This window comes from Anomaloglossus baeobatrachus, chromosome 2 (genome assembly GCF_048569485.1).
Source record: "Anomaloglossus baeobatrachus isolate aAnoBae1 chromosome 2, aAnoBae1.hap1, whole genome shotgun sequence".
NCBI classification, from domain to species: domain Eukaryota; kingdom Metazoa; phylum Chordata; class Amphibia; order Anura; family Aromobatidae; genus Anomaloglossus; species Anomaloglossus baeobatrachus.
Genome location: NC_134354.1, coordinates 739,921,752 through 739,935,897, shown reverse-complemented (window position 1 = coordinate 739,935,897; position 14,146 = coordinate 739,921,752). Strand labels below are relative to the sequence as shown.

General features: G+C 45.9%; 1 protein-coding gene across 1 annotated transcript in view; it reads right to left on the bottom strand.

The window, feature by feature from the left end:
• DDX10 (DEAD-box helicase 10) overlaps window positions 1-14,146 on the bottom strand; it is a 349,483-nt gene that overhangs the window by 216,751 nt on the left and 118,586 nt on the right. Inside the window, exons 10-11 of the mRNA XM_075337422.1 lie at window positions 7,767-7,868; window positions 2,199-2,286 (exon numbers count right to left, since the gene is read on the bottom strand). Coding sequence (XP_075193537.1) covers window positions 2,199-2,286; window positions 7,767-7,868 — 190 coding nt within the window. The remainder of the gene's footprint in view (window positions 1-2,198; window positions 2,287-7,766; window positions 7,869-14,146) is intronic.

Below are 14,146 nucleotides of genomic sequence, written 5' to 3'. Positions count from 1 at the left end.
GGAATGGCGTCCCCCGCATGGACTGCTCTGGTGCGGGTCGAGGCAAATACAGGACATAGCAATGAGAATGTAAATATAAAAGTTCACTATTATTGCAGTGATTTAAAATATTGTGCCCGACACATCATCGAGGTTAGGGCAAAACGACGCGTTTCGCCGTTCAAGCCTTAGTCAAATGTATCACCATGACTAAAGCTTGAATGCCAAAACGCGTTGTCTGCCTTTACCTCCGTGATATGTCAGGAACAATATTTTAAATCACTGAAATAGTGAAGTTTTATATTTACCTTCTCATCACTGGGGCATTCCTATTTCCAGGACGAATCAATGGTGCAAATAGGGGTTTACCAAGGGTGTAGTGATACCACATGGAACATGGATGTTAATGTGCTGCAATACTCGTTTCCCTTTAAGTCACAGCAGAAAATCTCTTTTTGAAGGATATCAAAAAGTTGCATTCAACACCAACTGCTGGGAAGAACAGACCACCTTCTCCTCCAAATGCCCCCCTCTTTTTGTACTTGTAAATTAAAAAGAAGAGGGGGCAGAGAGAGCGGCATACAAATTCAGGCCCAGACTAACTGGATTGTTGGTTGTAAGCAAAGTATACTAATAATATTGGTCAACATTGTTCCCATTCTTCAGGAGTGCACTACTCCCTCTTCCTGCTTGCTGGGTGGGGAGGCATCAAGCTCCTGATTGACAGTTCAGACCAGCTGCATGATTGTCACTGGCCAGAGAAGTGCAATCTCCCATGCCTCTGCATCATCTGAGGAGCACAGGGGAACGGATCTAGCTTCAGAGCAGCGCTGACAAGCCCTTCAGGGGAACGGATCTAGCTTCAGAGCAGCGCTTACAAGCCCTTCAGGGGAACGGATCTAGCTTCAGAGCAGCGCTTACAAGCCCTTCAGGGGAACGAATCTAGCTTCAGAGCAGCGCTTACAAGCCCTTCAGGGGAACGGATCTAGCTTCAGAGCAGCGCTTATAAGCCCTTTAGCAAAAATATTGCAAGTGCATGCTGCTTGGCTACAAAACGGACCACTGACAAACTATAAAATTAAAAATCCCTCCGTTCTGGAGAACAGGGAAGATTTTAATAAAAGGTAACCTGCATAGTTGCTTGTTTTAACTTAATCCTATTAACAAGGATATACTAACAAAATGCATCAGCTGCTACTATGAGAATACCCCCTGAAAGAGGCTGTCCACAGGATTGGAGAGAAACATATGATTCCTGGGACCTCCAGAGATCACATTAGTAGGGGTCCCCAAGTCAACTGAGTGTTTGGACTGGGAGAGCACATGTGTGACCGCCACTCCGATCATTTTATGTGGGGCTAACACGTGCCCTGCCGCTCCACTCATCATCTCTGGGAGAGATTATAATGGTGCGAAGTGCTCTGCCATCGCCACTGGTGCCATAAACCCGGAATATAATGACCGGACACATGCGCCCTCCCGCTCCACTCGTCGTCTCGGGGAGCGATTATGATGGCAGCACGGTACTCTGCCTTTGGTGCCACAGACCCGAAATATAACGACAGAATACATGCACCCTTCCGCTCGTCATCTCTGGGAGAGATTATAATGATTCCCGGTGTCCTGCCATCTTCATCGGTGCCATAGACCTGGAATATCATGAGATGAAACATGCACTCTCCCACTCTACTTGTCATATCTGGGAGGCATTAGGATGGCAGCCTGATTCTCTGCCATCGGGGCTATAGACCCGGAATATCAAGACAGGAAACATGCGCCCCCTCCTACTCCACTCGTCATCTCTGGAAGTGATTATGATGGTAGCACAGTCCTGTCATCTCCATCAGTGCCATAGACCTAGAAAACCATGACAGGAAACATGCACCCTCTTGCTCCACTCATCATCTCTGCGAGTGATTATGATGGTAGCACAGTGCTCTGCCATCTCCATCGGGGCCATAGACCTGGAATATCATGATAGGAAACATGCAGCCTCCCGCTACACTCATCATCTCTGGAAGTGATTATGAAGGCAGCACAGTGCTCTGTCATCTCCATCGATGCCATAGACCCGAAATATAATGTCAGGACACATGCGCCCCCCTCCAGGCTATAGGAGAATGGCTCCATCATGGCTATCAGTGGGGGTCCCACAAGCAAAAATGGATCTCGTGGATAGTTGGGAGTACCCCTTTAATTACTACATTATTCACACTTACCCTTTGGGCGCGTTCTTTTAGCTCTTGTTCTTGGGCCAAAAACGCCTCCAGTCGCCCTTGAACATCAAGGAGCTTCTCAGGATTAATTCTGGGGGTTGAGGGGAAAAGAAATAATATAAATAAATAAAAAAAGCAAAGTGCTTTAATAAATGGGACGTACAATCTCCGGCACAATGCGGTAACTCAGCTGCTCAATGTAATTTACTTTTAATTTGTTTTTCAATTAGTTTATAATGCAGAATCTGCTTTTAGCTTATTACAGGGTTTTAATTTTAATAATTGAAGGGAAAAAGAAAAAAATAAAGTCTTTAGTTTAATAACAATGATGAATAATAACCATAAAGTCATTTGCAATAGTCGATCATTACAGCAAATTACCATATTAATCTGTTATTGAGAGTATGTAGCGGTGGACGGCGGCGGCTGGAGCTCGCTCATCGCGGACGATGGACGGTTACTGCAGAGGGATGGAGCGGTGTAAAACCGCCACTACTGGACTGATGGACGGATCCAGTTTTGGCAAATGCCGGGAGAACAAACGTGGAGGTGTCCACGTAGCAAATAACTAATAGAACTAAATTATAGCGCCCCATTAACAAAAATTTGGGAGGAAAATGGGGGGTACCTGGGGGTGGGGGGGGGGGGTTGGGAGTCCTGTCTGAGGCGATCGGGCAACCGGGTGCCTGTGGCTGCATGCAAGCGGCCGGGTACCTGTGCTTGCGTGCGGTGGCAGCCGGATACCCGTGGCTGTGTGCAGGCGGCAGCCGGGTGCTGTGTGGGGTCGCAGCCGGGTACCTGTGCTTGCGTGCGGTGGCAGCCGGGTACCCATGGCTGTGTGCGGGCGGCAGCCAGGTGCTGTGTGCGAGCGGCAGTCGGGTGCCCGTGCGGGCGGCAGCCGGCTGCCGCCCTCACACAGGCACCCGGCTGCCGCCCGCACACAGTCACTCAGCTGCCGCCCGCACACAGCCACGGGTACCCGGCTGCCACCGCATGCAAGCACAGGTACCCGGCGGCTTGTACGCAGGGTGGGCAGGCAGCCTGCTGGCTGCCACTCTGTGCATGCGGGGCGGGCGGCTGTGCAGCATGTTACCAGTTGTCCGCGGTCCCACTTTCAAATGATGGCGCGCGGTGGAGCTCTTGGATGAGCGCTCCATCTGCGCATTCGTCGCTCCGGGCGCCATTACTTGAATCGGGACCGCGGACACACTGGGAAAACACCGCATCCGTCTGCTCCACCACTGAGCAGTCCCCGCCGCTGCCACCACTGAGCAGTCCCCGCCGCTGCCACCACTGAGCCGTCGCCGCTGCCACCACTGAACCGTGACTGCGGACACTCACTGCACCGGCCTGCTGCACGGCTCACCCGCCACCGCTGCTGCCACCACCACGGACCCCCACGGCTCCTGCCACCACGGACGCCACCGCGCCTGCAACCACGGACACCACGGCACCTGCCACCACAGACCCCGCTGCCACTGACCCGCCGCACCTGCCAGCACAACCTGTACCTCCTGTGACCCTGCTTCACCACCACTGCTGCCCCCCTCCGGTAAGAGAACACCAGAGTATAAGACGGACCCCATTTTTCTTTTTTTTTTACCTTTTTTTAATGTCTAAGTTTGGGGTGCGTCCTATATTCCGCTGCGTCTTATAAAGCGAAAAATACGGTACTTTTCACCAGTAACCATTATCTACCTTAAAGTTCTGAACCCTGTGCACATGCGCCGACGTACGGAAGAGCTGCTGGATATAGCGGTGGTATTAATGAACGCACTCCGGCTATCGTTGGATGAAAGATTTGAGAGTATTGTGTAGTGGCATTACTTATGTCCAAAGTATGGCGGCATTATACTAGTGCACTATATGGGGTTTGAATAATTTATCCACACTGTTTAATGACATATACAAGACAAAAACTTCCCAGTGTGTGTGAAATGATTATATAAAAACATACCAGTGAACCCATGCATAGTATAGTCACAGTGACGTTGGCAGGGGTGGCTCAAAGAATTGATCAATTATTTGCTAAAAATCTCATTTTGTATTATAGAACAGTTGGAATAAATCTGTGAATTTTCACTTTTTATATGACGCATGCCATTTTCAGATCGTGCTGGCTCCCCTCTCTTCTTCTTATAGTCACATAGATAAAGATCTTTAGAAAAAGTATTTCTAAAGATCCTTTATGATATGCTAATGAGCGCAGGGACTAGTTGTAAGGGTGTTACTTCCCTTGGCTAGTCAGCCCCCTTAGCATGCAAGTATGTCCCTGTGGGCGTGTTAACATGCTAAGAGTACAGGAAAAACCGCTCTATCATGCTAAGGGGGTTCATTAGTCAAGGGAACTAACTCCCTTGTGACTAGTCCTCTCGCTCATTAGCATATCATAAAGGATCTTTAAAAATACTTTTTCTAAAGATCCCTTTATCTATGCTATTAGATACAGGGACAGTTAGGCAGGGATTAGCAATATACACCCAGAACTGCTCGTAGGTCTGGGTGCACATTGCACCTGTCAGGATCCCTTTAAGCTCATTCATAACCCACCTCAGCTAATTTAAAGCCCAGCTTTCACAATACAAACCAACCGTATATATGTCATTATATAAGCCCTCAGACCTGATTACTTTAAAAACAAAAGTCATAATGGCTGCGTAATCCTGATATGAAGAAGAGTAGTTTATAATGAGACAACTCAGGAGTCCACTGTATTCAGTCTCCATCCACTCAGCCTGACTGAGAGCTGCAGCTTATACTGAGCAGTGTGAGATCACAGCAGGGAGGAGGGACACTGAGGAAATGTCATCCAGGTTATGTGAATCTGATAAATAGTCGAGGAATATGCGTGATCCTTTAGGTAGTAATTAGCGTTGAGCAGATCCGAACTGTAAAAATCCGGATCCGCACAGTTTCAGCGTCCGATCCGGGAATCCGGCTGCACGATCCGGAATTTTTTTAAAAAAATGTTTAATTCTCTCTCTCTCTCTTTAATTCTCTCTCTCGTCTTGGATCCACTCCCCATTCACATACATAGGTCCGGATGGGATCCGGACTTATTTTCCAACCCGTGACGGATCCTCCGGACCCGGATTATTAGAAGTCAGCTCAACTCTAGTAGTAATGAAAGATGGACATATTATGAATCTTATGCTTTCTTAATATGCACACCTTATGAGCTCTGCCAGCAGGCACAGCAGTATAGAAATAAGTCGCCTGCAGCCGCTTCTCTTTGGCGGACCACTAGCACTGGCAATGGAGAATCAAGGAAAGCAATGCAAAAACCAGAGCATTCAAAGCCATCTAATTGCTGAACTTCATCACTTTGGAAATGGAAATATTTTTCATGTGTGTCTGAAACCTGATGAAGATCCTATTCCAGGATCAAAAACACGTTTGTCCTTATAGACTTTTTGTACCATTTTACAATAAAATAATGAGCTATTCCATCAACCTGGAAGTGGATATCAGTTCATTAAGCAGCTTATGTGCACATGGGAGGTTTTCTGAGGAGGTTTTGGAGCTGAAACTGAGCGGTAACTCTCCAAATACTAAGAAACTCCTCAGAAACTTTGCTGTTCTGTTCAGTTTCTGCTCCGTGTGCACCGACCCTTAAGGCCCCGTCACACACAGAGATAAATCTTTGGCAGATCTGTGGTTGCAGTGAAATCATGGACATATTGTTCCATTTGTAGACAGCCACAAACCTGGCACTGATTGTCCACAATTTCACTGCAACCACAGATTTATCTCTGTGTGTGCCAGGGCCTTTAAACACCTCCAAAGAATAATGCTGGCTATACATTGATTATGTTGAATCAGACTAGGCAGGTACAGATTGTCATGTTTACACTTCTACTATGATTCAGGGAGCGGGGAGGATCAAAAAATGCGGAAACCCAAAAGGTAACAGACTGGCTGGAACCTTAACGGACTGCAGGCCTAATCCTGACACACAACTAGAAGTAGCCGTGGGACGAGCCTACGATGACCTAGGCGTCTTGACACAGCCGGAGAACTAAATATTCTTACAGATAGATATAAGAAAGCTAATCTGCCTCGGAGCAATCCCCAAAGATATAGATAGCCCCCCACATGGAAAGGCTACAGTGATATAGGAAAACACAATACAAAGCTAGAAACCAGATTCAGCAAAGATGATGCCCAAACTAACTATCTTTATAGGAAAGGATAGGAAGGAGCCTATCTGCAGCCATAAAAACCCTAATAAATACCAGCACGACTGATATGGAAAACCCCTGAGGACACACGGCCTCTCCCCCACTAGATCAGCACAGATGTTACTGGGATCCAAAAACACTAATATAGATGAGGGACTGAATTAATACCAAGCATGACAAAAGACATTGCAGAATCATGGAGCTAAGTATACAGACACTCCCCAGCAGGGAATGATCCAATTCCACCAAGAACCCCACTCAGACAAAATGGGAATCATGCATTAGTAGCAAAACAGAAAAAACTGCAAGAAAGTGGAAACAATAAGCAGAAGCACAAGACCACTCATCTGTGAGAAATTCTGGTAGTGAGCAGGGCTGATTTCAAAATGTCTTTAAGGCCAGGACCACACGGGGCACTACTGCGATGCACGCATGACACTCGTCTCGCGCTAGCAGCACAGAAGAAGCAGAGTGTCATGCTAGTATCCATGCGACTGAGGTCCGACTGTGCGAGCGGACCTCAGCTGCGGGGGGCGGGCCGGCTCTGGGGAGGGGTGAATTTATCTCCCTCTCTCCTCCGTAGCCGGCTATTGCGATTCTCGCTCTGCACGCGCGGTGCACCTGTGTACCGCGAGTGCAGTGCGATTTTTCTCTCGCCCCATTCACTTGAATGCGTGCGAGAGAAAAAGTCTCGCATTGCACCCGCAGCATGCTGTGTTTGTTTTCTCAGTCTGATTAGGGCTGAGAAAATAATGGCTTATGTGCGCTGGCACACAGGCTAAAATTGGTCCGAGTGGAATGCGATGTTTTATCGCACTCCACTCACACCCATTTTCTCGCCGTATGGCTTAGGCCTTACACACAGGATATCCATTGAGCACCAGCAAGTAACAGGAAGAAACTGCTCTGTTATATAGTCCAATCAGAAATGCCTGATTGCCAGTCCTCCGCAGGTGTGTGGCTTTCATTCCACAAATCAACTGCACCGCCAGCACTAACCACAAGAGGGAGCCCCAAACTGGAAAATGTATTCACAACATACTTCCATAAAGGATTAATTATTCTGACCTGGATTTTCATAGCAAGACCACCAGCCTCATCAGGTCTAATTTAGTAATTTATGTGGCATGTTTTGTGAAAGACCTGCTTTAAGACACTCTGAATGGGAGAAGACGGCAAAGGCATAAAAGTAGTAGGTGTACATTTAAAGGGCTTATTTTATTTTAGCCCCCATTACATAAGTTGTGGAAGGCTCAAGTTCACCCCCCCACCCCACCTTTTATAAAAAAAAACCCCACACAACCTCAAAACTAGTTTTACATTTCCTTAAAAATCTTTAAAAGTGGTCCCCAATTAGCAGAGTATTATAGACTCTGATCACCGCACGTACTTGATTTCATTAATGGGCACCTTCTTCTCGTCCAGCTGCCGCGCCATCCCCTTCACTTCGGACGGCAGCAGCACCAGCAGAGCTTCTCCTCCTTTTTTATATCTGAGGAAAAAAAATAAATAAAATAAAAAAGCGAGGACATTTATTAAAATAACAAATATAAGAAAAGTACTTGCACTGCCAGATAAAGGGATAATGGCGAAACGCAACAGCCCAGGTGATGAGATAGAACTGGTCGTGTGTAACCCCCAAAAATGGACATGAGCTGCCAGACAGTCTCTGCAGAAAAGGACATACTATATATTCAATCTGATATGTTTCTTCCATTCATTCTATACATACAGTATAGTATTGTGTACACTGTTTGTTGTACTTTGCTGCCATCTACTGGTCACCGATGTAATATGTTTTTCATCTATTATATTGTAATTTTCCCATAATGCCTCTCTCTGCTACTTCTATCTTTTCCTCACAACCTTTATTTCTGGTTAGTGCCATCTTGACAAAAAAAGTGCATCAGCATTTAAAGGGAACCTGTCAGGTGCAATATGCAACTAGCACCACAAGCAGTTCTGGGTGCATATTGCTAATCCCTGCCTAACTGTCCCTGTATCTAGGAGCATAGATAAAGAGATCTTTAGAAAAAGTATTTCTAAAGATCCTTTATAATATGCTAATGAGCGCAGGGACTAGTCACAAGGGCGTTATTTCCCTAGACTAGACTGTCCTCTTAACATGTTAGCATGCCCACAGGGATATGCTAACACGCTATCAATGCCCATTGCCCAGCATCATCAGCCGTGACACGTGTACCTGTGTTCGTTGTCGACGCGGGGCAGTGCACATGAACAGAAGTACCAGCACTTCCAGTCATGTCGGGGACTTCTGATCATACACACTGTCCCTAGACCGGCGTCTGAAGTGATGACAACGGACACAGGTACGTGCGCCACCGCTGACGACACTGGGCAATGGGCATTAAATAACATGTTAACACACCCCTGTGAGTGCGTTAACGTGCTTAGATGGCGGAATGAGCGCAGGAACTAATGCCCTTGTGACTAGTCCCTTCGCTCATTAGCATATCATAAAGGATCTTTAGAAATACTTTTTCTAAAGATCTCATTATCTATGCTAGTGTATACAGGGACAGTTAGGCAGGGATTAGCAATATGCACCCAGAACTGCTCGTGGATATGGGTGCATATTGCACCTGACAGGTTCACTTTAAAGGTGCGGTGCAGACTGGTCGAATGGGTATCTACGTTCTCCAGTACCGGCACCTCCTCTTTCGGCCATCTTTGTCCTCCTCCTTCTGAGGCCTGGGTGCATGACGCGTCCTATGTCATCCACACTCGCTGCCATTGAGGTCCTGCGCAGGCACACTTTGATCTGCCCAGAGCAGGCCAGATCAAAGTATTGTAGTGGGCCAGCTATTGTGGATAACGTAGGATGCATCATGCACCCAAGGCCTCAGAAGGAGGACAAAGATGGCGAAAGAGGTGGTGCTGGTACCGGTACCCATCCAACCAGTTTGTACCGCACCGCCCCTTGGGTGAGTATTATAAAGTCATTTTTACGTTCTACACAGCAGCCTCAGTTCTTATAGTGTGTCCACCCATATCCTGTCCACTGCCATTACCTTGAGAACGACAGCAGCTATAGATATAGAAGTAGTGTCTAGGTATAGTAAAGTAGCCATGCACTACGCAATGAAACCACCTATAGCGCCACCTGGTGGAAGACAACAGAGTTAGCATTTTTATCTCGAAAAAGGAACGCGATACAGAAAAAAAAAGTGAATTACAAAGTTGTAGGGCATCATCAATTCAATACAAATCGACATCTTGCATACAGAAATGCTATGATTAGAACGTGTAAAACTCACAAGGCTGAGGACGTGAAGCGATACCTCATGGAGACCTTCCTACAAGTCATTGGGTATGGTGGCTGCGAGGAGTGTCCTCCACGCTCACCTGACCTGACCCCATTGGACTTCTTTCTGTGAGGTTACATCAAACAGCAGGTGTATGCGACCCTCCACCAACATTGCAGGACCTACGACGACGTATCACAGATGCTTGTGCAAACGTGTCACCCACCATATTGCACAACGTGCAGCAAGATACAGTATGCTGTCCAGAGTCCAGATGTGCATTGCAGCTGACAGTGGTCACTTTAAGTATCAAAGTTAAATGAGCGCTATATGCGTGACCAGCATGCAATGTTGTTTGGGGGGGGGTCATGGGATTCATATCATAGCATTTCTGTATGCAAGGTGTCGATTCATATTGAATTGATGATGCCCTACAACTTTGTAATTCACTTTTTTTCTCTATCTTGTTCCGTGTTCGAGATAAAAATGCTAACTCCGTTGTTTTCCACCAGGTGGCGCTATAGGTGGTTTCATTGTGTAGCGCATGGCTACTTTACTATACCTAGACACCACTTCTATGCCTATAGCTGCCGCCGTTCTCAAGTTAAAGGCGGTGGACAGGATATGGGTGGACACACCGTATACAGCATGTTAGAATGCTGTATATAAGAGCTTACTGGTGGTGGGTGAAGCTTATAGTCGTAAAATCTGGTGACAGGTGGTTCCCTTTAAGAGAGTATTCTCCTGTTACCTCTATCCTCCATCTTATAACCCTCATCCATCCCTTCATCCTTACTGACTTCCTACCTTATCAAGCCAAGGTATTGTGAATAAATAAGGTGAAATTCATCCCCTGCATCGTCCTTCCTGGATTTACCTCCGGCAGCTGGTCAGGTATGGGAGGAGCAGATAGAGAGTGACCCATCTACCATTGCTTGTACACAGATCCGTACTCCCATTCCTCACACACATCTCACTTATGTGCATCGGTGGCATAATAGGACAAGTATTAAAAGAGGAAGTCACCTCTCCTGATTTTTCTGTTTTAATCAATATTACTAGTTACAATGCTAAAGCAGAAAATCATTCGTACTTGATCCTCAGTTATTCCTCCTGGAACTGTACAGATGCTACTCCTATTGTCAGAGGGGTGTGTCCCTGATACAGTGTGACAGTGCACTCTGTAACTGGACAGTGAGATAAGGACATGTCCTATTGTCAGAGGGGTGTGTTCCTTATACAGTGTGACCCTGCACTCTGTAACTGGACAGTGAGATAAGGACAAGTCCTATTGTCGGAGGGGTGTGTCCCTTATACAGTGTGACAGTGCACTCTGTAACTGGACAGTGAGATAAGGACATGTCCTATTGTCAGATGGGTGTGTCCCTTATACAGTGTGACAGTGCACTCTGTAACTTGACAGCGAGATAAGGACATGTCCTATTGTCAGAGGGGTGTGCCCCTTCTACAGTGTGACAGTGCACTCTGCAACTGGACAGCGTGATAAGGACATGTCCTATTGGAAAAGATGTGACAAGTTTGACCTTTTTTTTTTTTTTAAAGTAAAATGACAAGAGGAATGATGAAGGAACCAAAATACAAAGTTTTAAGAAAAGATGCTCCAGAAATTATTTTACTGGTAGTATAATTGCATTAATTAAAGCAGACAACTTAAGGGCAGAGAAAGCGTCTCCCTCTGACACGTTATATAATATGCGCAGAAATAATTCAGGGATGACATTCATGTTTCAGAATTCTTCGGTAATTATGATGGTTGGGTTGCTGCATCCGCTTCAAAATTTTCCTTTGTGGCCATAATTGACATTTACAGAAAAAAAAAAAACATTGCAGGGAGTGTAAGACCAGAGGACACAGGCAAAAAAAAAAAATAGATTTCTTTAAAGCTGACATAGTTATGATAGATTCTGATTTCTATTGTGTGCGGGAGGACGGAGCTTTGCCCGGGCGAGGAGATGAGTGATGCGCCCTGCTGCAGAGTACAGCTTGGAAAACACACATTAGGAGGGGACTTGTCTTATTTTAACAGGGTCCCAATGGTGAAGCGATACATGGAAACTGATATCAAGTAGCCACACTGTTAAGATGTACAGAGACATAAATGACCGACGACCAACGTCAATCAGGAGCTGGTTAAAGGCTGGCCACACAAACAGGACAACAGAACGATTGGTAAAGAGTACTCTGCTATTTCAATATTACCGACCTATACATAGAATGTGTCATTAGTATCCAATCAATAAGAGTCTGACACCGGCATCCCCACTGACCAGCTGTTATCAGCTCCGACGCCCGGATGTTGAGTGTTTATAGCCGAAAATAAAACAGATCCATACATATTTTAATGGTCTCAACCAGGTACTTTCAACTTGGCACTGGAACTGTGAAATCTGCTACCCTGAACGGTACCTATGGGGCGCCCACCAATTTTCAAGGTCCTGGTTTATTCTGCATCGTCTATGGCTGGGAGGGAGCTAACTGCAGCAGAAATCTGACTTCTGCACTGCCATCATTCAAAGATCACCCAAAAAAAGAAAAGGTCAAAGTCACTAAGGGTCAGAAATGGACCTACAGTGGCATGCAAAAGTTTTTACACCCCTGTTCAAAATTACTGTGATTGTGAACAGTTAAGCAAGTTGAAGACACAATGATGTTTAAACGGCATAATGTTAAAGATTATACATTTACTTTGCATTTTAGCAAGAAAAAAAAATAATATTGGAGACCAAGATTTCAGCTCTTAATTAGCCTGTCAGGGTAATGGCTTCTTCACTATTATCGTTAGGAAAGAGCAGGTGATGCAAATTTCACAGCTTTACAAAACCCAGCCTCCACTATCGCTGTGCTAAAAAACAGCAGCCATGGGTTCTTCTAAGCTGCTGCCTAGCACTCTGAAAATGAAAATGGTGGAGGTCCAGAAAGCCAGAGGCGGCTATAAGAAAATTTCAAAGCGTTTACAAGTTGCCTATTCCTAAAAGCCCATTTACACACAACGATATCGCTAACAAGATATCGTCGGGGTCACGGTGTTGGTGACGCACATCCGGCCTCGTTAGCGATGTCGTTGTGCGTGACACCTTTTTGCGATCAGTATCGATCGCAAAAAGGTGTCAAATCGTTCGTTATGTACACGTCGTTCATTTTTAAAAAATCATTCCTCATTTGGAACGCAGGTGGTTTGTCGTTCCTGTGACAGCTCACATCGCTATGTGTGAAACCGCAGGAACAACATCATACCTGTGGCCGCCGGCAATGAGGAAGGAAGGAGGTGGAAGGAAGGAGGTGGGCGGGATGTTCCGGCCGCTCATCTCCGCCCCTCCGCTTCTATTGGGTGGCCGCTTAGTGACATCGCTGTGACGCCGAACGAACCTCCCCCTTAAAGGAGAGATTGTTCGGCAACCACAGCGACGTCAGTGAACAGGTAATTGCGTGTGATGCTGCCGTAGCGATATTGTTCGCTACGGGACTGATCACCCCGTGACGCGCCACCGACGTGGGAGGGTGCTATCGCTAGCGACATTGCTAGCGATGTCGCAGCGTGTAAAGCCCGCTTTAGTCTTAAATATAATTAAGAAATGGACGTTAACACCAACACTGGAGGAGAAGATAACGTCTGGAAGACCAAGCAAAATGTCTTTGAAAGCTGCTCGTAGGATTGCTAGAGACACTATTCAGAAGCCCTGCCTGACTGCAAAGACCTTCAGGAAGATTTAGCAAATTCTGCAGGTGTGGTACATTGTTATACTGTTCAGAGACACCTGTACAAATACGGCCTTCGTGGAAAAGTCATCAGAAGAAAACCTCTCCTGCATTCTCACCATAAAATTTAGCATCAGAAGTATACAAAAGGGACATCTTAGCAAGCCTTAACAAGTCCTGTGGACCAATGAGGTTAAAATAGAACTCTGGCCACAATGATCAAAGGTATGTGTGGAGGAAAAAAAAAAAAAGAGCACAGAGTATCAGGAAAAGAAAATATCGCCAACCATTCAGCATGGGAGTGGATCAATCATGCTTTGGGGTTGTGTTGCAGCCCGATGGCACAAGGAACATTTCACGGGTAGAGGAAATAATGTATTCAATAAAATGTCAACAAATTATTGATGCAAACTTAACACAATCTGTAAAAAAGCTGAACTTGAATAGCGGACAGCTACTACAAATGGATAATGATCCTAATCATACTTCAAAATCCACAATAGACGACCTCAAAAGGCACAAGCTGAAGGTTTTACAATGGCCTCAGTCCCCTGATCTGAACACCATTGAAAATCTGTGTCTAGATCTCAAAAGAGCAGTGCATGCAAGACGAGCAAAGAATCTCACAGAACTGGAAGACAAGCCAAGAATCTCACAGAACTGGAAGACGAGCCAGGAATCTCACAGAACTGGAAGACTTTTCTAAAGGAAGAAAAGATAAAAATCCCTGAAACAAGAATTGAAAGACTCTTGGCTGCTACAAAAACCTCTTATGACCTGTGATACA